This window comes from Glycine soja, chromosome 7, assembly GCF_004193775.1.
Source record: "Glycine soja cultivar W05 chromosome 7, ASM419377v2, whole genome shotgun sequence".
Lineage (NCBI taxonomy): Eukaryota > Viridiplantae > Streptophyta > Magnoliopsida > Fabales > Fabaceae > Glycine > Glycine soja.
In genome coordinates, this window is record NC_041008.1 from 5655154 (window position 1) to 5680635 (window position 25482).

Sequence of the window (25482 nt, forward strand, 5' to 3'; positions counted from 1 at the left end):
GTTAAATACTTATAAAATATATTTTTTAAATTTGCTTTTAATATATATATTTTTATTATTTTGATTTTCTTTTCAAACCTTAATCATATCTTTACTGTTAAAAAAAACTTTATCTTATATCATATAATTTTATCAAATTTCTACTAAATTTCTCACTTTTAATCTTTAAAATTATTTTATATTACAATTCCAACTTAAGTGTTCTCATATTTAGATTGAAAATAATATGTCGAGAGTTTTGAGTAGAAAAAGCACAACTGGCCGCGAGACCAAATTATTTATTTATTTTAAAAAAAGAATTTAATCAACTATTTTTTTTTTTTAAAAAAACCTCACAAAATTTAAACTTGATAAGGATAAAGTGGAATTATAAGTCTTTTTTCTTAATCGATAAAATATATATATATTTCAAATATGAAAGAATCTCTTGAATAAATCTTATATGTTTTCATTCGAGACAACACTTATTATACATAATATGAATAAAATGAAAACAATTACTAACATATAAAGAACCCAAATACAGAGGTCAAACTAATACAATAATGCTCAAACTAATATAGAGGTCAACTTTAAAATAAAACAAAAACAAAACTAATTCAGAGGTTTATTTTTTACCTTTGTGACGTAGAGTTGTATCTCTCGCTGATTTAGAGATTGTGACGACCTTGCATTCCATTTGATATATCCTGCAAAGTGCGTAATAAAGATTAATAATTAATTGAAGAAACAAAAAATTTCAAGAAATAAAAGGCTTTTATTTTTTTTAATGATAACTCAATATTTTTTATATCATAAAACAAAAGATTTTTTTTGGAAAATAAGTAGTTATATTGATTAATTAAAAAACTAATAAATAATTTGATAGATGGATAAATAGATAAATAATCAAAGTATAAAAATTCAAATCTTAAGCTATATTTTACTGTTTTTAATCTTTTTTTTCATAGCTTCTCTCTTATACAATTAATTATTAACGTCCGGATATATTTGTCGCACTTGTTATACTTTTGGAGACTAAATTTTGCATTTTTATCTTTCAGGAACATATTTGTCAACAGAGTGGGAAGACAAAAAGTTAAAAAAAAATATTATGACAAATATGTTCATAGGCTGACAATTCACGTTGACAATCATTTCAGTGACAAATTTATCCCTTCATGTCACGTAAGCTATTTTATTAACAGTGACAAGTGAAAGTTAACAATAGAACATATTTGTTTCACTTTTTACATTTTCAGGGGCTAAGTTTTGTATTTTTATCTTTTAAAGACGCATTTGTCAACAAATTACATATTGAGGAACAAAAGTGACTATTTATCCTTGTTAATATTTGTAGAAATTTGTTAGGTAAATCAGAGAGTATAATAAGTAATTTTTGGTCATATGGTAATGTGTTGCAATATCAACAATTAATTTTTTTCATCAATAATTAAAATTTATTTTTATCTAGAAGAGCTAAATTCTAGTTGGAGAAAGGGTATTGTTTTTTAATTTGGTATCACATCATCAATTTTTTTCTTTTAATAATCTTAACTTTGATCCTCTTATATAATTTTTATATTTATAATATTTTTTATGTTTTTCTTACCACATCGATTATCATTTTTAAAAAAAATCTTTCTGTTGCTCAATACGTTGTATATATATATGTTTAAAATTTATTTTCTCAAGTTTATTGAGAGTGCAATAGTATACTACTAATAGTTGTAGAAACGGAGAGAAAATTTGTATGCAAGAGGATGATTTTCCTAATATGAATGACATTACAAAGTCACAACATCAAGTTTTTAAAATGAAAATTCGTAAGAGTCAAATGAGCGTGCAAATTGGTCAAAGCCAAGTTGGTAAATTTTTTTTCCTCTAGGCACTGGGCCACTTGATTTGTTCATCTCCGTCAACTCTCTTTGTCATCATTCTCCTCTAACCATTTTTTTTTTGGTGAATCAATCTCCTCTAACTGCAATATTGGAGTCATTGCCTAAACAATTTATAAAAGTTACGTTAATTAATAATAATAAAATGACGACTATGACAAAGACAACGAAAGATAGAAAATTTTTTAATTTAATTATAAATATGGTAATTAAACTCTTTTCAAAATTTAAATTAATCTTGTCACATAACATACTCGTAAAACTAAATTTCTGACACGATGTATTACAACAACAATTATAATAATGTTGAATAAAAAGACATACCCTTGCCAGAAAGTTTCCATCCTATCACAATCCATTAGTGACATAATACCCTTCTGAGCTTTGGTAATTCTTTAAGTTTCAAACAATTGAGATGCTGAAATATTTTATCATTCTCATGTGATTCATCCCCTTCCTTAGAGACTATCTCTTCAATTGAATCACACCAACTTATCTCCTTTTTTTTTTTTTTGAGTTGACCCAAAATTTTGGGTGTTGAGGATGTGAACAAATATAGCAGTGTTGCAATTTTTTACTTCCAAAAATGTCAAATTGGAGAAAGGCACTGTGCATGGTTCCAAATTAGGCAACACTCCACTTTTATGAAAATTCGTAGCATTATTCTTCGAATAATACACCACAACCGATTCATAAATTCTCTCATTCTATTTCATCCCCTTAGCTAAAGATGAGGAACACAAGACTTACCCAAAAATAAAACAACATTGAGAATAGTTGAGTTGGATACCTTCAAACTAAGTCTAAAACATAATCTTTTTACACGCAAATTGTATTTGTTTTAATATGAAATCTCGACTCTTAAAAATATAATCGCCCCCAAATAGAGGGATTTTGATCAATTTGACTTTTGTTTAGAAGAAAGTAAACACTCATTATTTTTTGGTACAGTAATTTTGCAAGTATATTCAAGGAAACTAAGATAAACTAAACTAATATAGTAATTTGGATGGATGATACAGAGTGGAGGAAAGAAACTAAACTAACACATTACACATGATCACTAAAGTTTAACCTTCCGCTTACAACTCTGCTCCTTAATAGCCTGTGTGGAAATATTAAAAGTGGTGGTGCAATTCATTTTCACAACAACATGTCTCTTAATCAAGTTCAAGATCTTCACCTGCCCAGAAACTCTAGAGAAGCTGCTCATAGTCAACAGCCCCGAACCTAAATCCGTTGCAAAATCCGGGCTAGAAACGACGCGATCCATGATGACATCAATTGTGACATTCATCCTCAATGTTCTTCTGGCCTTGGCCCTCCCAGGTGGTCCTCTAGCCTCCTCCACCAAGACACCATGATAGTACAAACTCGTGGTGGTGTTGGCATACCTAAACGATGCAACTAAGGACATGTTGGCACCGGGTTGAGGTGTCATGGTGGTGTTGACAAGTTGGAACTTTGTGATCTTGATGGTGTTCATTGTGATCATGGGACCCTTGACACGAAATATTGTGAAGATTAAAACTATGATTACTATTGCTAGGAGAAGTAAAGAGGCTAGTGGGCAAGCACATCGTTTCATGAGTTTTTTGTGACCTTGTCTTTGGGGGTGTTGAGTTGTGTCATCCTCTATGTTCAAGTGTGGAAATTCCAATGTTTTGACTAACCTTCCCCTGCCTCCTCAATTTTCTATGCTTCACGAGGACTCCTTTCATACTCAAATACTATAAGATTTTTTTATTTTTAACTTTAAGCTCTTTTTTTTTTTTTATCTAGATCACAAATTAAGTTGAAACAACTTTATGCTAACTGATTTATGAAATTAGTTGTTAATTTTATATTAATTAAGATGTTAATTAAGTTTATTTGCTATTATTTTCAAAAAATAGTTTGTATAATTAATATTTCGTTGAACATAATAAAAAAATGAAATAGGTGTCACCGTGTTAGTATTAACAAAAGCATATATTAGGAACTTGGGGTATTTAAACATGATATTTATATATATGGTTTTTATATATATGCGCATGCGCAAAACGACCAAAAGAAGGAACACAAATTTTGTAAATTATCAGTTGAGGATAAATTTTAAATTGATATCCAGAAAATGGTAAGGATATTTTATGACTTCTGAATATATAACTTTATTTTTTTTTACTTAAATTGTAAAAAAGTTTACAATTTCAATTTTTTAATTCCGATTTTAAAGTCATAAATTTAATTTCTTTTAATTTTTATTACAAGTCCTAAATTATTCATTAATTTAAAATTTTAAATTATTTATGATTTTGAAAGTCGTAAGTTTTTTTTATTAAAATTAATTATAAATGAATTCAAATTAGTTTTCATTTTTAATTTTATTTAATATTTTTTATATTTTTGTGTATTTTTTTATTTAATATTTTCCATACTATATTGTTTTTTATTTAATATTTTCTATATTTTTTTAATGTTATTTTATTTAATATATTTTATATATTTTCTTACCCAAGGATTATTTTTTGTTTTGTAAATTAAAAAAATGCAAAAGATTTAATTTTAAATAAAAATACTAAAATTTACTACATATATTTGTTTAAGAAAATATTAATAACGAGATGATGTTTCATAACGAGTTTGTTTTGAATGTGTATCGAGATCTTTAATTCTATGATAATCACAGATAATCACTCGTACGCGTTGTTGTTGTCGTCGAGAACTGAGAAGACTCACTACTAATCTATACTTGATAAGATAAACAAATCTATTTCAAATAAACCCAAAAAATATTCATTGTGTAAAATTGAAGAACATAATTGTAGTATGTTTCTATACAAGTAAGTTAAAGACTAATATTATTTTTACTTTTTAATTTTTAATTTTATGTTTGTGTTTAATTTATATTATTCATTTTATATGAATGTATTATGTTATTTTTATGTTAACGACTATTTCTATTACTAAAATATTTTCTATTGTTCATATTAATATAATATATCAAATAAAATTAACTAATAATAATGTAAGAAATTATTAATTTACTTAATGATAACAATAAAAATTAATTATTTTTTTAAAAATAATTTAATATTATTTAATAAATTTTAAGTTAATATTATTTTCTAATATTAGTTAAAAAATATTAAAAACATTAATTACAAATTAAAAATGAAAAATAATTTAAATTTTTAATAATTAATTTTAATAAAAAATTTATAACTTTAAAATTATAAATAATTTATAACTTCTAATAATTTTGTACAAAAAATTAAAATATTTATATCTTCAAACTCGTAATTAAAAAAAATAGAATTCATAAATTTTTTTATGATTTTAATAGAAAAAAAATCAAAGTCTTAAATTAGTTTACCATTTTGTATTTCGTGAAATATCTTAGGATTTACTCATTTTTTGGTGTTAATTTAAAATTTACTCCTACTTGTCCCGTTTTGATCGTTTCGCCTACACGCACCAACATGTTGAGGGCTGGAAACTCAATCTATTTCTGATAATCTTAAAAATAAATATCTTTATCTTCTATTGTATATTTTACATGCTAAAATACGAGTTGATTCAAATAGTTGAAATTTAACTTGGAACTATGCTTGGTTGGTGATTCCCGCGACCAGAAAAAAGAAAAAAAAAAACTTTGTTTTTGTATGGCTATCATTAGTTTGAAGCTTAGATATTTAAACAAACCGTAGGTAACAACTAGCAACTGCCACTTTGATTCTCTCACACTGTCTTGTGTTGTGTTGTGTCGTGGCATTAACTGCCTTGACTTCATTCAAGAGAAGTCAGCATAGCTCTTTGATTTTTCCACCGAAACAACAGAAGCTGCAGCACCTTAGAATCCACAGGTTTCGATGCACTGGAACTAATCCGAATACCCTTGAGTAAGAGAGATAAATTTGATGCATCATGATTCATGAATGATAGGTTTTATTAATAGAATTATAAATTTGTTTTTATAGGTCATGGGAGTCCTAAACTCTTGAGTAGATTCATAGACTTAATTTGAAATTATCACATTACGTCTTAATTCAAAACCTTAAATTGTGATAAGCACAAATTTTAACACAACTCTGCTTCACATATGAATTCTCAACACGTTTGATTGACAAATCTTAAACTTCATGAAATCTTAAGCCTCTGTGATAAGTACAAATTTTATTGAGATTATAAGTGATTGTCGCTCATTGATGAATACCCTTGAGTAATCTAATTGATCTCCCTCCTTTGTATATAGCATGCAAATTAAGAATATTTTTTTAGCAATTGAAGGTTACATTTTTTCACAAAGATGATAGTAGTGGTCTATTTGGTTGCAGGGCTGACCTAAAGAAAATTTTGAGGGATACTTGAACCCATGTTTGGTATGTGAGACAGTGAGAAATAAGGGGGAGAACGGTGGATGGAAAAATGAAAATAATTTTAAAAATGATGAGACTTACTATACTATTGTCACATATTTTTTTTCATCTTTCTATCTCTCTCCTCACTTATTTTCTTATTTTCTGTTTCTTTTCAACCAAATACATTTAATTTTCATTATTATTATTACTATTATTATTACTATTATTATTATTATTATTATGCTTAAAATTTGTCCACATGCATTCTCTAGAGAATAGAGATGGGGTCGTGCCATTGTCATCATTGCGGCACAAAGTCAATAAGATGTTATATAAAAATCATAAATTTATCTTTTATATTATTATTTCTTTACTAGTAAACTTAACCGTTAATTTGCTAATTAAATATTTCTAATTTAATAAATCAGTTAACAATATCATGTAAAAAATTAATTTTGTAAATTTTAATTAATTTTTTAATTTTGATCAAAATAATGTATCAATTATTTTGATCAAAAGTTAATTACTATAGAAAATAGATAAATTAAAATTAACACATTTAAATACTCTCAAAGCATATATCCTAGTTTTTCTTCACTTTATTTTTAGTTAGAAGAAACTTATATTAATTAGTTTTTTTGTTCCTAGTTTTTCTTTATTTTCGAAATAAGACAATATGATACCTCAACGCACATACATTAAATGATAAAAAACTATTATGGTTTTACTCCAATAATTTCAAAACCGAAAAATTTAGCTATAACTACTACAAAGTTCGGTTGAATTAAATATTTTGTTTTCCTTTAAATATTACTAATTTCGTTTTATTTTAAAAAATTATTTATTTTTAACTTTTATATTTTAACACGCAAAGACGCGCTTTAATTTTTTTAAATGAAAAGGCTAAAATTATATCACTTTTAAGATGTAAAGTTGTATTCTATTGTATGATTGAAATATGTGAAACCTAGACTGTTAAACTACTCAGGATTTAATTTAAAACAAATTGATAGATGCTTAATATTTTTTTAGAAAGGAATCTAGCATTAGGGATCCCACATATTGGATGTATAAATATATAATTTGTGTTACATAGTTTACTTTGTGATTTATTTGCTATAAATATTAGTCCTTAATCATATTATAATCATATTTCTTTTTTATTTTAATGAGATTTTGTATAAAAATAATAAACAATATTGATTTCTAAAAATCGTTTTAGAAGATATTTTTTTAAAATCATCTTAGAATCATAATATTTTTAACGTTTTTAAATAATAAATAATATAATATAGACAATTCCAAGAAAATTGATGTATAAATTAGTATTCTAATATGATTTAAAAATTATAGTGAAGAATGTTTACTTTTCATGATGATAAATTTAAAGATGGTTCAAAACCGCCATGAAAAATACTTAAAAAAATTATCTTTGAAATGACTTTTTGTAGTAGTATTATAATTTCTTGAGATACTATATTAACATAGCATCTAAATAAAAAAAATATTTAAATTGATTATTAAATTTTCCATATCATTATCACTATTTAGTACAACAAAATTATAATAAATTCCATTATTGCCCTTGGGTAAAGCTAGCAATCTTTAGATGTTAATTATAAGACATGGGTAAAGTGGTAAACACCGACTACAATCAAACTTATGTTGAAGACAGTTTTTTAAAAATTATGTTGAAGACTTTGAAGCTTGAAATATAGGTAAAATGAATGATAAACAAATAGAAGATGTATTATTTTAGGAAAAATTATATTTTTGATCTCTCCAGTTTATCTTCAATTTCGGATTTGGTTCCCAAATAATTTAATTTATAAATTGGGTTCTCCTATTTTGTAAAATCGTGCAATGTTGTCCCAGTCCATAATTGGACGTTGACCATTAGGAAGTGACTCTGACGATTACGTGTCACGTTTTTATTGGATGATGACAGTCGTATGTCATGTTCTGATTGGATACCAACTTCATGAAAGATGAAATGTTTTCATTGACCAATCAGAACATGACATGTGACAATTATCATCCAATAAGAACATACACGTGACAGTCAACTTTCTTTTGTAACGGTCAATGTTTAATTGTGGCCTAGAGGACCAACATAACACGATTTTATAAAATATGAGAACTTAATTCGTAAATTAAATTACCGGAAGACCAAATCCGAGACGGAAAATAATCTTGAAAACCAAATTTACAATTTTACTATTTTGTCATAAAACAATCAAGTTTTAGTGTTATATACTTAACGTTCATCACTTCATTTTTATTCTTCATGGTCGTCTACGACTTATAATCACACACATTACAAAATAAATAAAATAGAACAGTGTATTTCACCACTATCCGGGTAGACTACACATACAATTCGTTTTCTATTCACACACAAACAAATATAATAAAACTGGGCCACTTTGTTTTATTTATTTATTTCGGTAGGCACTGGGCAACTTAATTTGTTGATCTCCTCTAACCATTTTCTTTTTGGTGAATCAATCTCCTCTAACTGCAATATTGGAGTCATTGCCTAAGCAATTCATAAAAGTATATGTTAGTTAATAATAATAATGACGACAATGAAAAAGCCGACCAAAGATAGAAAATTTCTGAATTTAATTATAAATTAAACACGGTAATTAAACTCTTTTCAAAATTTAAATTAATCTTGTCATGTGACGTACTGGTAAAAACTAAATCATTGCATGGCAGAGTGAATACTACTAAAATGGTGGATGATAACAACAATTATAATAATGTTGAATAAAAAAGCCATACCCTTGCCAGAAATGCCTATCGGTTTTGCATGGCAGAGTTGAGATCAGTTTCCAAGGGGATAACACGGTGATTAATATTCACTTGTAACAGCTTGTCTGTTTTTACCGTACCTGTACAAAAACTTTCCATCCTCTCGCAATACGTTACTGTGAATTCCTCCAAGGACGGGAAACTTAAACTCCCTTTGTAGAACCTTCTCAGCTTAAATAAATATTCAAGTTTCAAACAATTGAGCTGCTGAAATATTGTCTCATTCTCATGTGATTCATCTCCTTCCTTAGAGACTATCTCTTCAATTGAATAACACATTTTTATCTTCATTGTTTTGAGTTGACCCAAACTTCTTGCTGTTGAGGATGTGAACAAATATAGCAGACTCTTGCAACGGTTTACTTCCAAATATGTCAGATTGGAGAAAGACACTTTGCATGGTACCAGATTTATTGAACTGAAACAGCTGATTACTTGCAATGTTTCTAGATTCCTGAGAAAGGGCACAATCCCAGAGTTCTCTGACCCAATGGAAACAAGCTCTGGAAGGGAGTCCCAGCATATCACTTTTAGCTGTGAAACCAATCCATCCTCATCCACATTAAGACTATCAAAGCAGAAAATCTCTTTGAAGTAACCATCACACACCTCAAGCTTCTCTATATTGGGCACCCGTTGTAGAAATACATCGGATTCAATATGAAAGAACAGAGCAAGAACTTTTAACTCGTTTAAGTGGTTTCCCTGGAATTCTCCACGCAAAATCATGTTCAGTTCATGTTCACCGAGTGTCAGGTGCTCTATGTTGGGTGTAAGCTACGAAGGGAAACCAACAAAGAAGAAAAAGAAGGTTAGGGCAGTTATAGATCCAGCTCTTTTTTATATAATTGAAATAATGAACTTTCATGCTAAGTCTGATAATTAATAACTGTTAACCAATTCAATTAAATAGGTGCAAACAAGTCAATTAAAAAGAAACCAGTTTACTTAAAAACCAAAAAAGAAAAAAAGGTGAACTAGGCTACCTATTTACAAGCTGGAAAAGGATACCGTAAAAAGAATAAGGTGGGGAAAGGATATTGATACCCTATGTCAATATGTGTCCAAACAAATTTATTTCGAGTTTAATATTTTAAGACGAGAAAAGTGATAAATGAGATTATTAGGAAGGTTGTAGAAGAAAATAGGTTAAATTGCACTTTTGGTTTCCTATTTTAGTTCCAATTTCGCATTTGGTTTCCCGGTAATTTAATTCACGAATTGGATCCTTTATTTTGTAAAAAAGTACAATGTTAGTTCCCGATGTCACAATTGGACGTTGACCGTTAGGTAGTGAAGTTGACTGTCACGTGTCCATGTCTGATAGGCACTTGAAACTGTCGGATTTTTTTACCCATCTGGTAAAATTTTTTTACGTTCAAGCCAATCCCTAACCCTAAAGCTTGTCCTCTTTCCCTACTGGTTTGCTTCTTCCCCACCTCAACTTGACTTTTGCCGTCAAGCCAACCAACGGATATCAACATCGAATTAGAAAATAGCATCAAAATTTGAAAACCAATGTTCACTATCACTAAAAAATTAAAGTGTTCCAGAACCAATATTTGAAAACCAATGTTCACTATCACTAAAAAATTGAAGTTCCAGAACTAGTATTTGAAAACCAATGTTCACTATCACTAAAAAATTGAAGTTCAAAACCAATATTTGAAAACCAAGGCGTCACAACTCCCAACAACCTGGCCGTCGTTGCCGCCACCGCTCCTGTTGCCGTTAAACTCGTGCGCACCCTTTTGCTTTAGAGTTTGTGGTGCTCGCAGACCAGCTCAAGAAGGAGAGTGAGTGGGAGACTCTCAAGGCGGCCATTAAAGCCAAACTCGACTTTGGACAGAGTGAAGAACGAACTGTAAGAGACCGATTCGAACCCGTGCTCGAGCTCGAGGCTAGGTTGCATTTCAGATCTCGCATTTGAAAACAACAATCAGAGGACTGCCAAGAGAAAGAAGCGAGAGAAGAAGGTAATGGTAACGTTACTTCCTTCCCTGATTGCAACAAATTCGATTTGGGTAATGTTACTTCCTTCCTTGATTGTTGTGCACTTTCCCCGGGAGAGGCGTTTCCGAGTGGAGAAATGGTGCGTTTCGCAAGGTGTCATTGGAGGCGAACGACGGAAGCGTGTCGGTGGAGGAGGAGGACTCCGGCGTCTACGATTTCGTGCCAATGGCAGTGGACGCGGCGGCAGCGTCGGAGAGTAGCTGCAGCGTCTTCCACGAAGTTAGAGAGCCAGAACTTAATGAGTATGATGAAGCTGCAGAGCCTTTAGGGTTAGGGATTTGCTTTTAGGGTTTCTTTCATAATAGAAAAAAATATCACTGAAGGTTAAAAATCGCAAACTGTTTCAGGTGCCTATCAGACGTTGACACGTGGCCGTCAACGTCCCTGCTTAACAGTCAATGTCTAATTGAGGCGTCCGAGACCAACATTACAGGATTTTATAAAACAGGGGATCCAATTTGTGAATTAAATTACCGGGAGACTAAATACAAAATTGAAGCTAAAGTAAGAGACCAAAAGTAAAATTTTGCCAAGAAAATAATGAGAATAAGGATCATACCTCAAATGCTGTTTCACATCATGAATATTGCAACATGTTCCATTATAAATTCATCAAGATCAATATTGAATAGTAGCTGTATTATCTGACTTATGTGGATAAATCATAAAAGAAATGGAATCTAATATGCGTAGAAGATGGATAGAAGACTCAACATAGCATATATAACTGTATAAGGGAAAGGTTCACAACTTTTTAATTTTAACAGGATGGCAATTTGTTCATATATATAGAAGTAGTAATGATACCTTATGAATACAGAGTTGATTTAGAGCATGTGGTTGTAGATGTGTAAATGGCTTCAACATGTCATACTTTAACTTTGGCAGATCACACAGTGCCAATGACTTGACTTGGGGGAACGTAAGCTCAACATTTGAATTCCAAACATTCTCCAGATTTGGCAGCCGCTCTAAAATCAAATTCTTCAGGGCAAAAGGGAGTGCTGCCATAGTTGTCACATCAAATATGATTTTCACAAAATCACAGTTTCGAACTTTCAGTGTTTCCAATTTAGGTAATAAAGGAAGTAAAGAGAAGGGTAACACCGCATCTGATAAAAAATGGCAGCCGTCCACAGTCAAGGTGTATAAGTATCTGAAGCAGAAGTGTGGGGGGATATGCAGTGAGTGAAGCCTAAGCCATATCTCTTGTAGTGAGCTATCTTTGAGGTCAATATATCTCTTGTAGTGTGCAGACTGCCATAACTGCAAACGTAAAAGAATAAATAAAAGAGTACTATTATTCTGTACGAAGAAATGCATCCCCAATCTCACGAAATAACTAATGTGCTCTCAATTTTTAAAGAGTAATTATTTTAAAAATAGTAATTCAGTAAAAAAATTATAATTTGGCAGGTTAAGAGAATCTGAGTTCTAGTATTGATTAAAACAAACGTAAATGCAGTCCAATGATACATTGCATTGTAGAATAATTCCACCAGACCGTAACATTGATTTGCTTTGTATGTCAATCATTAAGATTTAGGCTTGTCCATGCCATGAGAATGCTTCACTTTTGAATGAGACTAAATTAAAACGACAAGGATGTAAATTTTATCTTCACTTAAATTTAATTTAATGTTTTTTTTTATCACATAACACCTAAAGTTAGGCTATTTTCCACTGCGGATCTAGAGGTGGGCAGGCCCTAGCCCCATCCCCATCCGCTTGCAACTTTTCATATGTATATATGTTTTAAAGTTGATTAGTTTAAAATTATAGTATAAAACCATTATAAAAAGAGTATAGTATAAAATAAAACTAATCTTGTATATTGTTATTATTTTTTTAAAAGGCTTGTTATAATAATAATAATAATAATAATAATAATAATAATAATAATAATAATAACAATAACAATAAAAAAATAAGAATAGTTAATGTAAAATTATTTAAGTGATCGATGCAATGATTAATGTTATAATTAGTATAAAATTAAAGACGTGTTTGTTGATTTCTGGATCAATGCGCCTGAGATAACAGTTTTCAACTAGTTGATTCTAGCTAGGATATTCATTCTAAATTTATCATGAAATACACACAATGAAAGTATTTTTCAGAATATTTTTTATATACCTTTGTTGTACTCATAAAAAAAGGTTCTAGATATTTGTATCAGAAAGAAAGAGTAGATTATTTTTCAAAATTCAAAATTAATCATTCGACAAAACATGCGCATGATCAAAGCTAGACAGTGGAGTATTTTTTTTTTACCTTATTTAGAAAAATTAAAAAAACAATTTAACATATTTATTGGTCTCAATTTGGGAGTTATTTATAAGAAAAACGCACAAATTCAATGATCCTTCTTATAAAAAATTCATATATGCAATGATTACTAATAAATACAACACATTTAATCTCCGTCAAAATATTGGATTCGGATCCTCTCAAACATACTTTTCTCTCCAACACAATATATATCATCAGATTGATCTTGCAATCACGTCATACAATTAAATTGACAAACAAGATTATTTGACTTATATTAATCTCCTACATAATACTAAAAAAAGAATCTCTTACTTTTTTAGTAAGTGAAACTCACTAATATTTAAATAACTTATTTTTTATATGCCTTACTTATACTACTTAACTTTTATTTGTATTAGAAATTAATAATAATAATAATAATAATAATAACATATAATGAATCTAAACTTCTTCAAGTCACTCTAATTTTTTTAATATCTATTTAATTTATTTTTATGTATAAATGAAGAAATAACAAAAGGTTAAAAAAATGAACAACTAACATTTTAACTACCCTAATCTAGATTTTAAATATAATTAGTATCTTAATCCTAGACGATATTTTTTATATAGTTAAAATTGCTAAAAGATAAATATTTTGAATATATATATAAGAGTGGATTACAAAAGATTGATAGTTTCTTTTATTTAATAGGATTAATATAAATAAAATTAAATGGTTTACTAATAAAATAAAAATTAAATGATTTTCAAATCATTTTTACAGTGACTTGAAAGAGTTTGGATTCAATTTATATCAATATTATTAATATATGCAAGTTAAGTAGCATTGATAAAGTACATGGAAAATAAATTAAATTATTTAAATATTATGAGTTTAACGTAAAAAATTAATGAGCCAAATTAGATTGGCACATAAATGTTGTTTCTGTGAGTTTTTTGGTTTTCCGAAAAATTGGACGAAACTGAGAATCCAAGATAAATTGGATGAGGCCAAAGTTAATTTGAAGATGAATCTAATTAACCTAACGGTGTATATTTTTTAAGCGAAAAGTATGCTGAGACGGTGCATATATTATAACAACAACATATATATACACCAATATCAATCATATTTAATGAAAATAATTGAAAACATACCTTTTTCCCAAATGCCTCCCGCATGGTAGAGTTCAGGTCATTTTCCAATTTGATAGCATCTGAGTATCTGTTAAGTTGAACTTGAACCAACTTGTCTGCTTTTAGGGTACCTGGACATAATGTTTCCATCCACTCGCAAGAGATTACTGACAATTCCTCCAATGATGGGAAACTTAATAAACTTCCTTTATAGAAGCTTCTCAGCTTTCGTAATTCTTCAAGTTTCAAACAATTGAGCTGCGGAAATATTATTTCATCCTCATGTGATTCATCCCCCTCCTTAGAGACTACTATCTCTTCAATTGAATCACACATTTTTATCTCCATTCTTTTGAGTTGACCCAAACTTCTTGCTGTTGAGGATGTGAACAAATATAGCATGCTATTGCATCTTTCTACTTCCAAATATGTCAGATTGGAGAAAGACACTGTAGATGGTACCAAGTCTTTTAAACTAGAACAACGTATTACTTCCAAGGTTTCTAGATTTCCCAGTAAGGGCTGAATCCAAGAGTTCTCTAACCCAATGGAAACAAGCTCTGGAAGGGACTCCAAGCATAAGACTTTGAGCTGTAATAGGAGTCCAGCCTCATCCACATTAAGACTATCAAAGCAGAAAATCTCCTTGAAGGAACCATCACACACCACAAGCTTCTCTATATTGGGCGCCAGTTGTAGAATTTCATATGGAAATACATTCGACCCAATATGAAAGCACAGAGTAAGAACTTGTAACTTGTGTAAGAAGTTTGTCTGAAATTCTCCACGCTTGATCATCTCCAGTCCTTTTTCACCGAGTAACAGGCACTGTAAGTTGGATGTCGGCTATCAAGAGAAACCGATAACCAAGCAAAAACAGGTTAGAGCAGTTATAAAGGTTGTTTATAAAGATTTGAGAACCATCCATACATGATATTTGATAAAGTAAAATGGCGTGTGTAAGATTCTATGTAATTGTCTGTATTAATAAGAATAAAACTCAAACCTAAAATGTCATTGTTGTATCATGAAAGCAACATGTACCCTTAAGTGTATTCTTTTACTTATAAAAATGGGAGTTAATAGGTATAGAAGATAGAACACCGCATATATATATATATATATATATATATATAGCATGTACGTGAAATTCTCACATTTTAATTTTAAGAGCATGTTCATATCATTCATGTTGAACAATAAAAATGAAGTAGTGCAATTATATTTAATTTGCATGAGATTATGCAGTAAGGACAAAGTAGTAAGACAATAGTACCTTTTCATCCTCGGTAGGTGTCTGGAAAATGTCACACTGCATTGAGCAGTAGTAAAAATACTTGAACTTGGGCAAATCTTGTAGTTTCAATGACCTCACACAGGGACACGGGAACGTAAGCTCTAGATTTGCTCCTCTTGGATCTGCATTATCCTCTGCAACAATTTCCATCAATTCCTCACAGTCTTGCACAAATAGATCTTCAAGTTTCACAAGATCTTTGGCTACTGATGCCGGAAACACACTTGTAAGGCATTTACATTTCTCAACAATAACATGTTGTAGAAGTTGCATGGTTAGAATTCCATGAGGATCTTCATTCCAGACATTCTCCAGTTTTGGCAGCCTCTCTAAAGTCAATTTCTTGAGGGAAAAAGGGAGAGGTCTAGGGAAGGCTGCTGCTCCCAATCCCATAGTTGTGATTTCTCTTTCTTGTGTTATATCAAATATGCTTTTCACAGAACCACAGTGGGAGACTTGTAATTGTTGCAAATGAGTTAAGAAAGGAAGTAAATAGAAGGGTATGACAACATCTGTTAAAAATTGGCATCCGTCCACAGTCAAATACTTCAACTTACTGAAGCACCACTTTGTGATCGGCCGTGAGCCACGCCATATCACTTGTAGTGGTGGGCTGTCTCTGAGGCTAAGAGATGATACAGTACTTGCAGACTCCAAGACCTGTGCATGCAAAATATGACATTATATACAAAAGGCTAATATGTCAGTTTCACAGCTCGCGATTACATTATAACAAGAAAAACTTTCAAATTCAAGTCATATTCTACAAGTTTTCCAATACCAGAATGAGGATATAAAATTGAAACGGATAGTTCTATATTATAAAAAGACGATTAATTAATAAAAGACGGTTAATGTATAAAAGTGTTATCAAATTAGTCGTAAGTAATAATGTTATCAAAATAAAAGTTTAATACAATATAAATATAAAATTGTTTATAATGATAATAATAATAATGAAAATGATTAAAAATTGATTTTTTTATAGTTTTTCAAGACTAAAAACTTACGAATAAGATTTTCTCACTAATAGATTAAAAATAAGTAAAATATCGACCAAATTAAAAAACACAAACTTACATACACTAAAATTAGAAAAATAAATTTATTAGGATCAAAATGAAAAAAAAAACACTAATTTACAAGAGCCAAAAACTTAGGTAAGTCATACTCATTTTTACAAGAATAAAAAATAAAAAATTATAAATTGTAAGAATTAAAAATAAATTTAAGTCTAATCAGTTAAATTTATCTATATATTTTTTGAATAATCCTTTATCTTAAATTGAGTTAAACTACTAACGAAGAAGAAACCATAACTAAGTTTATAAAATGATAGAAAGAACTGTTTATAAAATGGATAAGTTTTAATGATCGATTTGAATGAAATTAAGGTTTAAGATACTTATTTGCGGATAAGTTTTAAAGAACAATTAGAAGGAAATTTACGTGTAAGATACTTATTTGCAAAAATAATAAAGGTTAAAGATCAATAGAAAATAATTTAATTTAACAAAAAAAATGAAACAAAATTAAAATTCACGGTATCTATTTGCAAACGGACTAATAAAGTTAAATCATAAATAAATGAATAAGTACGGCATTCAAGTCTCCTTCCCACTGCCATTTGGCTTCCTCTTTTCCTTCTTCATTGTCATCAGTAACTATGTTTTGTAACTTTGGTGCTCTTGCGCCACCCTCCGTGAATGTTTCCATCATTCGGCATTCTTTCACTGTTAATACTTTCAATGACGGGAATTTGAATTCACAGTTCTTGTACCTGCAAAAACTTTTCAGCTTTCTTAGCCCCTCAAGTTCTACAGTAATCAATTTGCCAAACACTATTTGCTCTTCTTCTTCATTTCCCTCATTGCTTACTATTTCCTCTAATTCATCACATTGCCTTATCTTCATGGACTTAAGTTGAACCAAGCTTTTTGCCGTTGAGGATGCCATTAAATTCCTTAATCTACCACAATACTCTACTTTCAAATTTGTCAAGTAAGCCAATGATACCGAGGGAGGAGCCAAATTCCTCAATTTGTCGCACCCAAATAAGCTCAAAAGCTCTAGCCTCTGTAGAACTGGTTCTCGTTCAAATCCTATATCCTTTATCTCTGACTCCCACAAAACCAATTCTTTCAGCTGTAATACGGTTCCCAAACGTGACTCGGACGACTCTTTAAGCAAATGTTCAGCGTCCCACAAGTATAACTTTTCTAGATTTGGCATTCTGTACAGAATCTGACAGAGACGTTCACCATCATTAACATTCCTCAACCAAAGCTCTTTTAAACGGTGCGTTCGATGCTTCACAGTGTTGCCCAATAACCACTTCTGTGCTTCGTCAAAGTCGATATGCAAACACTCCAAGTTGGGGAATATCTACAGAGAAATAAAAGAAAAGAAAATAGTAGACTATGAAGAAGGAAGGTACTTTATATATATTATTATTGTAAGCTTATCCCTGATGGAGCGCCCCTTGCCTGCACATTGGTTACTCTGGGGTCCCATCAAGACTAAAAAATGCTCTTAAATTATAATAATTAATCAAACATTCCCTTCAATTCTAAATTCTAAATAAAAGAGGGATTAGGGAACGACAGACATTAAATTAATAATCCATATTATATTTAGGAGGGCTATATCTTTTTTAAGTATGCCACACATCTTACAATATCACTCTGCATTTATGTCTCACAATAAGACTTACCTTTTCAGCTGAAAAAACTGCTTCATCTTCTTCATTGTTGCTTTCTCCTGTTTGGAATGTTTTTAGCTTCTTGTTACATTCCTTTACTACCAACTTCTTCAATTTTGGACACTCTATAGTATGTCTCCGCCTGTAGAAATGTTGGATGCTTGATAGGTAACCTAAATCCATGTAGGTTAGTTCAGGAAACACTAATTGTTCAGTGTTTGTTTCGGATCCATCTTCACAGGCAACAATTTCCACAATTCCATCACAACTTCCTACCGACATGTATTCAAGCTTTGGAACATCTTTGGCCACAGAAGCTGGAAATACATTCCTCAGTCTTTCACAAGAGGACACTTGTATACTCTGAAGTTTTTTGAAGTTAAGAATTCCTCCTGGATCCCTGCTCCACACCTGCTCCAACTTTGGGAGTCCCCTTACATCAACAACTTGCAAATTTGTGTCTATCCCACCAGATGCATCTACTTGCTGAGAATCTTTGATTTCAAAAATCACTTTAACTGACTGACAAGAATGAACCTTCAAGCTGTTCAAACTTGCAAACCATCCTTCCATGTGACTCGGAAAAATTTTGTCTAGTTTATTGCAACTATAAATGTACACAGAAGTGAGACTAGAAAAGGAATCAACACTCACTTCAGCTTGCCATATGTCAGTTAACTTATCCATTTGGTCGAGTTGGATTTCCTCCAACTTAGGAAAGACGCAGACCTGCACTTTGATGAAAACAAACAACGAAACTAAACAGAAAAGCATAACATTCAGTCAACTATAAAAATTTACTTATTTACACCTATACACACCTTGTCTGCACTATTTCCTTCTGTGCTGAAAATCTTCTCCATTTTACAATTGCTTACAAAAAGGCCTTTCAGTTTCCTCAAGCTGCTGGCCATGGACAATGAACACAAATATATCAAATTATGACAATCTTTCACAACTAATTTTATTAAGTTTTGAAAGCAGAAGTTTGACGGGGGCTGGTCGCTCCATATCTTCTGGATCTTGTTCATTGAGATTAAATTCAAGTTCTCTAAGTTTGGTATTTCAACCTGTAAGCACATACACAATTAACATATTTACAACTGAAAAATAATTAGTCACAGAATAATTAAAAATTTTAAAGGAAAATTAAGCATTGTCATACCAGTTCACCAAAAAGAGGATGAGCCATAACAGTAGTTTGCATTTGATCCCTGTTTGTAGAAGACCCCTCTATTGTGGTGTAAAAACTAGTGAATGATGATAATGATTCAAGTGACAAAGACTTCAACTTAAGAAAATCAATCTTATCAGAATTGTCAGGTATTTTAATGATCTCCTCTAAAGAACCACAATTGGAAACACCAATTGTTTCAAGACTGGCAAGCAATTTAACCATGCAAAAGGAGAAAAGATTCTTCAATTGCTCACACTTCTCGACCTTGATGGTTTTCAATTTGGTGAATGAGCAATCTGTAAATGGACTAGAGCGTATCATCTCTGTACCTGAACTAAAGTATATCATCTCTATCTTTCTTAGTTCGTAGAGGCATAGAGATTCCAACTTGGGAAAAACATCCTGAGGATAAAACAAATCCTTTGAGTTGATGATATATTTGATGCTAGGGTTGTTTACGATGGATAAGTGTTTCAGATGTGGAAATCCATCCAAATTCAACTCATTAATAGCATCTTGAACACCATTTAGCTCTCCCAACAACAAATTTTCAACTCTTTTAAATAACAACTTTATTCCTTTCTGAGAGTGAATATTGTCAGTGTCATCCTTCAGCTCCAATGCCAAAGATTTGAACTTTTCATACTTATTAGGCATTCTGAAATCTCCAGCTGAAAGCGTTTTGAAGTTCCCAATCTCAATCTTGTAATCACTCAAGTTGTCAAAGAACAGTTCCTTAGGAAAAACTTCAGCACATGGAATGGTTAAGTCCACCACTTGCAATTGATGCAAATGCTTTAGTTCAGAAATAAATGAAATTTGACTTTGGTTTCTTTCTCCTTCCTCCGACACTTCCATGAAGCAATTTCTTACATACAACTCTTCCAACAAAGTCAACCTTGATACAAGATTAGGTGGAATCATGGTGACTATTGAACAATTGCTGATGTCTAGTAATTGTAGTTTATCCAAGTCCTTTAACCCAATTGGCAAATTTTCAATTCGAGATCCAGAAAAGCTGAGAATTCTTAATTTTTTCAGCTTCCCTATGATGGATAAGTTGTGATCTAAGGTGCATCTCTCCAAACAAAGCAATCTGAGGTCTGATAGGCTTTCAATTGAAGATGGTAAGCTTGATAGTTGAATACCAGTCAACATTAATACTTTGAGCTTTTTCATTCCTTTAAAAAAACTGTCAGGTATTTTTAAAGATGAATCATCGCTGTCAATTTGGAAAAATTTAAGTTGAGGACAATTTATTTCTTCTGGAAGCTCATCAATGATATCACTGTTGCATATAGAAATAGAAGTACACCTCTCGAGTTCAGGCCAATTATCAAGTTTTCCATTTCTCAAAGTAAATACATTTTGCTCCTTCTGTGCTATAGATAAAGCTCCATCTCGAACAAGATCATGCATATTGAAATGAATACTAGAACTTCCATCCAACACTAAACCTGAGTTTTTCAACTTTTGGATTGATGTAGATATTCTGCCCCGAGCTTCCCCAAGCGAGTAGACCCCTTCAAGTATTCCCAAACCAAAACAATACTTCACCAAGTCCATAATTAGGGGTTGATGACCCATTTGCGCACAAAGAAAGAAAATGGACTTGAGCTCCTCATTTTCTAGACGGTCATAACTCATTTTTACAGAAATCTCCATAGAATTCTGAATTCCCACCAGGTCTTGGTTTTTAAGTTTTTCCCACTCTGAGTCGCTCTTGTCTCTTAATGCCCTTCCAACTGTAACTATAGCCATAGGTAACCCTGCACAGTACTTCTTAACAATTTCTTGTTTCCACTGGGACATTTCACCCTGTATTCTAGCCTCCTTCCGAAACAACCTCAGAGCATCATCGTCATCTAATTCCTCTACACAGAAAGTTGACTTAACTTCCATTTTATCAGTTAATACGTTTTTATCCCTTGAAGTTAGCAAAATTTTGCAGCCCTTATAATCACCAAGAGATTTTTCTTTAGTCGCCTCTTTGGGACCTTGTTTAGCATTGCTTGTCTTTGTGTTTAAATCATTATCATCAACATCACCATCAAGTGGAATCCCTATCTTATTCAAGTCTAATCTGTCCCAAAGGTCATCCAAGATTATAAGGGTGTTCTCCTTCTCTTGCTTTAACCTCGTCATCAGACGACGAGCTCTAGCATTCTCACCTTCCCCTTCCAATCTCAATCCTAACGCGTAAGCAATGTCTTCCTGGATTTTTTGTGGATCAGGATTGGCTGTGATTTCTGATATAGCCACCACATTAAACAGCTTCTTCTCCATAGCTTTCTTAGCAATTGCTTTGATTAAAGTGGTCTTACCCATGCCACCACCCCCATGCAGCCCAATCATTCTTACAGAGGAATCTTCAAGTTTTGCAATTATTTTTTCCACCGTAGAATCTCTAGAAGCAAATCGCATGTAGCCCGGATTAGACAAAGTGAAATCATTAGATGTTAAGTTGTCTGTGTAGGAAACTTCATTGAACTTGGCAGACTCATCTATTAGATTCTTAACAATCTCTGCCATCTTCTTAGCTTGTCTGCCAAGTCTATGCCTATTCCAAAAGTAAGGAAATAAAAATAAAACATTGGACAACCCTGTCTTTCTGTGGCCTTCATCGTTCCTAAACTTCTCTACTTCTGTCTTGAACTCATCTACTTTCCTTGACCATTCTTTGACTTTGGCTTCAATGTTTTGTAAATTATTCTCAGCTTGGTCACATCGACTATCTATGGACTCTTTTTCAAGTTCAAGATTCTTAAAACTAGTCAAGAGTTCATCAACGTTTTTCCTGCAACGGAGGATGTAGGCCAACTGCCGAATAATGGGGTCCACCGCAAAATTAAACGTTCGTTCCACTATCGGGGACAACACAGACTCCATTCTTTCAGCTTGATTTTCTTATACTATAATTACATCTCTTCCCCACATAAATAAAAACCATATCAGTCTATAACTAATTAAGGAAATACATTTCATCAATCAAAATTCACAAGTTCATTTAATAATCAATGAACAACGAGAAGGACTCCATGGTTTAAAAACTTTCATTTTCAATAATATTTTTAAATGATAAATATAATTTATTTAAATAGAATTCAATAATTTTAAATATATTTTGATGATCGCAGTACAATTGTAAGACCAGGACCCTAAAAAATAATTTATTTAAATAATAAAAATAATTTATCCAAATGATTAACATATATGTTGATGATCACAAACAATTGTAAGACAAAGGACGCTCAAAATGGATAAGTCAGTGCATTTATCCATGCATTCAATTTATTTTGTGCACATTAGCATGTGGTTTATTAAAAGTTATGTTTTAAAATATAACTTATTCATAAGTCCGTAATAAATTTAAAAATTACTCATGTTGATAAATTTTTCAAAAAAAAACTACCCCTGTTAGGTAAAAAAAAAAAGCCTAAATTGGAATACGGTTGTAGGTCTAATAAACTATATATTATAAAGCATATAGTTAAATAATGAAAATATACATCACTATTAATTCAAAAGTTTGGAGCATCCTTAAAAAAAAACTTAATTATCAATTTGTTTCCTAAATTATTTTTTAAAAGGTATAATTTGGTTTCAAATTTTTAAAAAATTCACTTTAGTCACAAATTATTTTAAAATAGACCAATCTGCTCTTTTCCCTCTAATTAGTTTGGCATCCTTAAGATAACAAATTTCAACTGATTTTGTTTATGAATAGTGACGATCTTTAATCATTTCTTCTTTTTCCGTCACTATATTTATTATTATATAAAAAAATAAAAGGATTCTCATTGTTTCTTCTTCTTCACTCCTCACTTTGGCTTAACCCAACCAAACCACACGCACTCAAAAGTTGACCACTGTGGCGTGGCACCACCACTTTGCTTTGGGAAATCCTTCCGAGGATGAAACCAAGCACAGAACCAAAAGTGAAGAAGAAAAAGAAATGAAATTTGTTTTATTTTTTAAACTAATAATAAATATAGTAATTTCCACTGTTCATAAATAAAAGCCGCTGAAATTTGAAATCAAATTAAACCTTTTAATATAATTTGAAGACCAAATGGATAATTAAGAAACAAAAAGCTGGCCTGCAAATATATTTATTTATGAGCATTCATTTCTGAATATTCCCCTCGTTTTGAAGCTGCTGCCTCTTAAAGCTTATTATTGGACATTTGAATGAAATGAATTAATTTTGTCAAAATTTTGTTAAAGAGCTACAAATTAAATCGAGGCTTAAATTATAATATATTATTTTTTGGTAAAATTAGCCATGAGAGTTGAAAAATCTAAACGAGAACTTTATATATCCATCTTTATGAGTGAAATTTCTTCAAATCTTAAATAAATGAACAAAAGAAGTAGCCAATATAATAAGCTATAAAGAAAGGAACAAACCTCTATTCTTGGGATTGGATGACCGTGAGTTGTGATTTGTCTTTACTTGACACTATTCCAAATCGTAAGCAATAAACTGAATGTGAGAAAAAAAGAGCAGATTTAGGAAGAAAGCTGAAATATGTTGGCAAGCTAAACATGATTTAAGGATATGGATGGGTACTACTAGTCCGAAGAAAACCAAGATCAAGTAAAAAAGCATGAGAATACTGAGAGCATGACGAAAGAAATCAGAAATGATCCTTCCTGTTTGAGTGTTTGGAATGTAAAAATATATCTTAAGTTTATCTTTACACATGTTTGAATAATTTTTTTCATAATATAAAATTAATTTGTAAAAATTCATATTAACTTATTTAAAACATGATTTTTTAAATTATGTAAAAGCTAATTTTAACTTTAAAATATTTTTTTATTTTTCTTATTTTATTATCTTAAAAATCTTTATGAAAAAATTTATTCAAACTAGCTCTTTATAAGCAAAGGTTCATTCTCCCTTATCTCAATTGTCATCTTATCTTCCTGGCATTATTAATTGTGGTGATTATCGGGTTAGGTGGAGTCTTACCTCAGATAAAAATAAAAAAGTTGAAGATCATGAGAAGAAGATTCATGAATCTGAGTCTTAACCTTTGAATTAAAATATGTTGTGAAGTTCCTTGCATGTAACTGGTGATTCAAAGTGAAAACTTAAGGCCTAATGAGTATCTGATTCTAATGACTTCCGTCCCGGGTGTTTACTTCAACTTTACTCCCTTCGATTTCCCCAACAATCTATATATATTCATGCTAAGGACATAAACGAAATAAGTGGGGAAGTAGGTTGATATAATGGGGAACAGAAGTGGTCCTCGCTTTTTCTTTTACGGTGTAAAGATGCTTTCACTTTAACTTTATAAATGAATGATCCATCTCTGCATGTCTCAATTATTATCTTGCATGTCCTCATTGCATTATTAATTGGTGATGAAATATCTAGATTATGAAACACGTACGTTGTCTCCTCCAGTAGAAGGCAGAGAAGTAGTTTTTTTCTTCTTCTTTTTAGTTATAAAAAATTACAAATAAAATTGTATACTGTGTTTTTTGGGGATGTCATGTCCTTCTCTATAACCTTTTCTGGTCCTAAATCGAACGCATTTACATACCAGGTTCTGAGAAGGAAAGTTGGTTTTTTTAGGCCAAATGTATTTTCTACTAAAAAGGTAATTAATTATACTCTAATCAAGTATCATAAAAAATTTTATTCAAATATTTAATATAATTATATATTTAAAATTTGAATTTGAAACCAGTGAATATAATCTCATATAAGTTGATCTAAACTTTTGATAGTGAAGGAAACTTGCATATAGGTCTACATAACTTTTTTAAAGAAAAAAATGATAGTTTAAACCTGGCCCACTCCACCTGGTCAGCAATTGCTTTGATTAAAGTTCTCTTATCCAGCCAACCTG

General features: G+C 30.8%; 2 protein-coding genes across 2 annotated transcripts; both read right to left on the reverse strand.

Annotated features, from left to right (window-relative positions):
• Positions 1 to 2644: 2644 nt before the first annotated feature.
• On the reverse strand, positions 2645 to 3570 carry LOC114418370. The gene has a single exon (XM_028383675.1). It carries the CDS (start codon positions 3463 to 3465, stop codon positions 2941 to 2943), a length of 525 nt encoding a protein of 174 aa, XP_028239476.1. The 5' UTR covers positions 3466 to 3570; the 3' UTR covers positions 2645 to 2940.
• A 5076-nt stretch (positions 3571 to 8646) lies between these two features.
• Positions 8647 to 24761, reverse strand: LOC114418369. Its single transcript, XM_028383674.1, has 12 exons — positions 24594 to 24761; positions 24026 to 24101; positions 19604 to 22541; positions 19260 to 19508; positions 18451 to 19167; positions 17337 to 18122; positions 15990 to 16397; positions 15717 to 15881; positions 14462 to 15286; positions 11855 to 12313; positions 9005 to 9811; positions 8647 to 8756 (listed from the first exon to the last, which is right to left on the reverse strand). Exons 3-11 carry the CDS (start codon positions 22502 to 22504, stop codon positions 9020 to 9022), a joined length of 7302 nt encoding a protein of 2433 aa, XP_028239475.1. The 5' UTR covers positions 22505 to 22541; positions 24026 to 24101; positions 24594 to 24761; the 3' UTR covers positions 8647 to 8756; positions 9005 to 9019.
• Between the last annotated feature and the right edge of the window lie 721 nt (positions 24762 to 25482).

Coding starts and splice junctions, on each gene's coding strand:
- LOC114418370 (XM_028383675.1), bottom strand. CDS start 3,465: ATGAAACGATGTGCTTGCCCACTAGCCTCTTTACTTCTCCTAGCAATA.
- LOC114418369 (XM_028383674.1), bottom strand. CDS start 22,504: ATGGAGTCTGTGTTGTCCCCGATAGTGGAACGAACGTTTAATTTTGCG. Junction 15,287..15,716: donor CACCTACCGAGGATGAAAAG/GTACTATTGTCT, acceptor TTCTCTTGATAG/CCGACATCCAACTTACAGTG. Junction 9,812..11,854: donor ATCAACTCTGTATTCATAAG/GTATCATTACTA, acceptor TTCCCTTCGTAG/CTTACACCCAACATAGAGCA.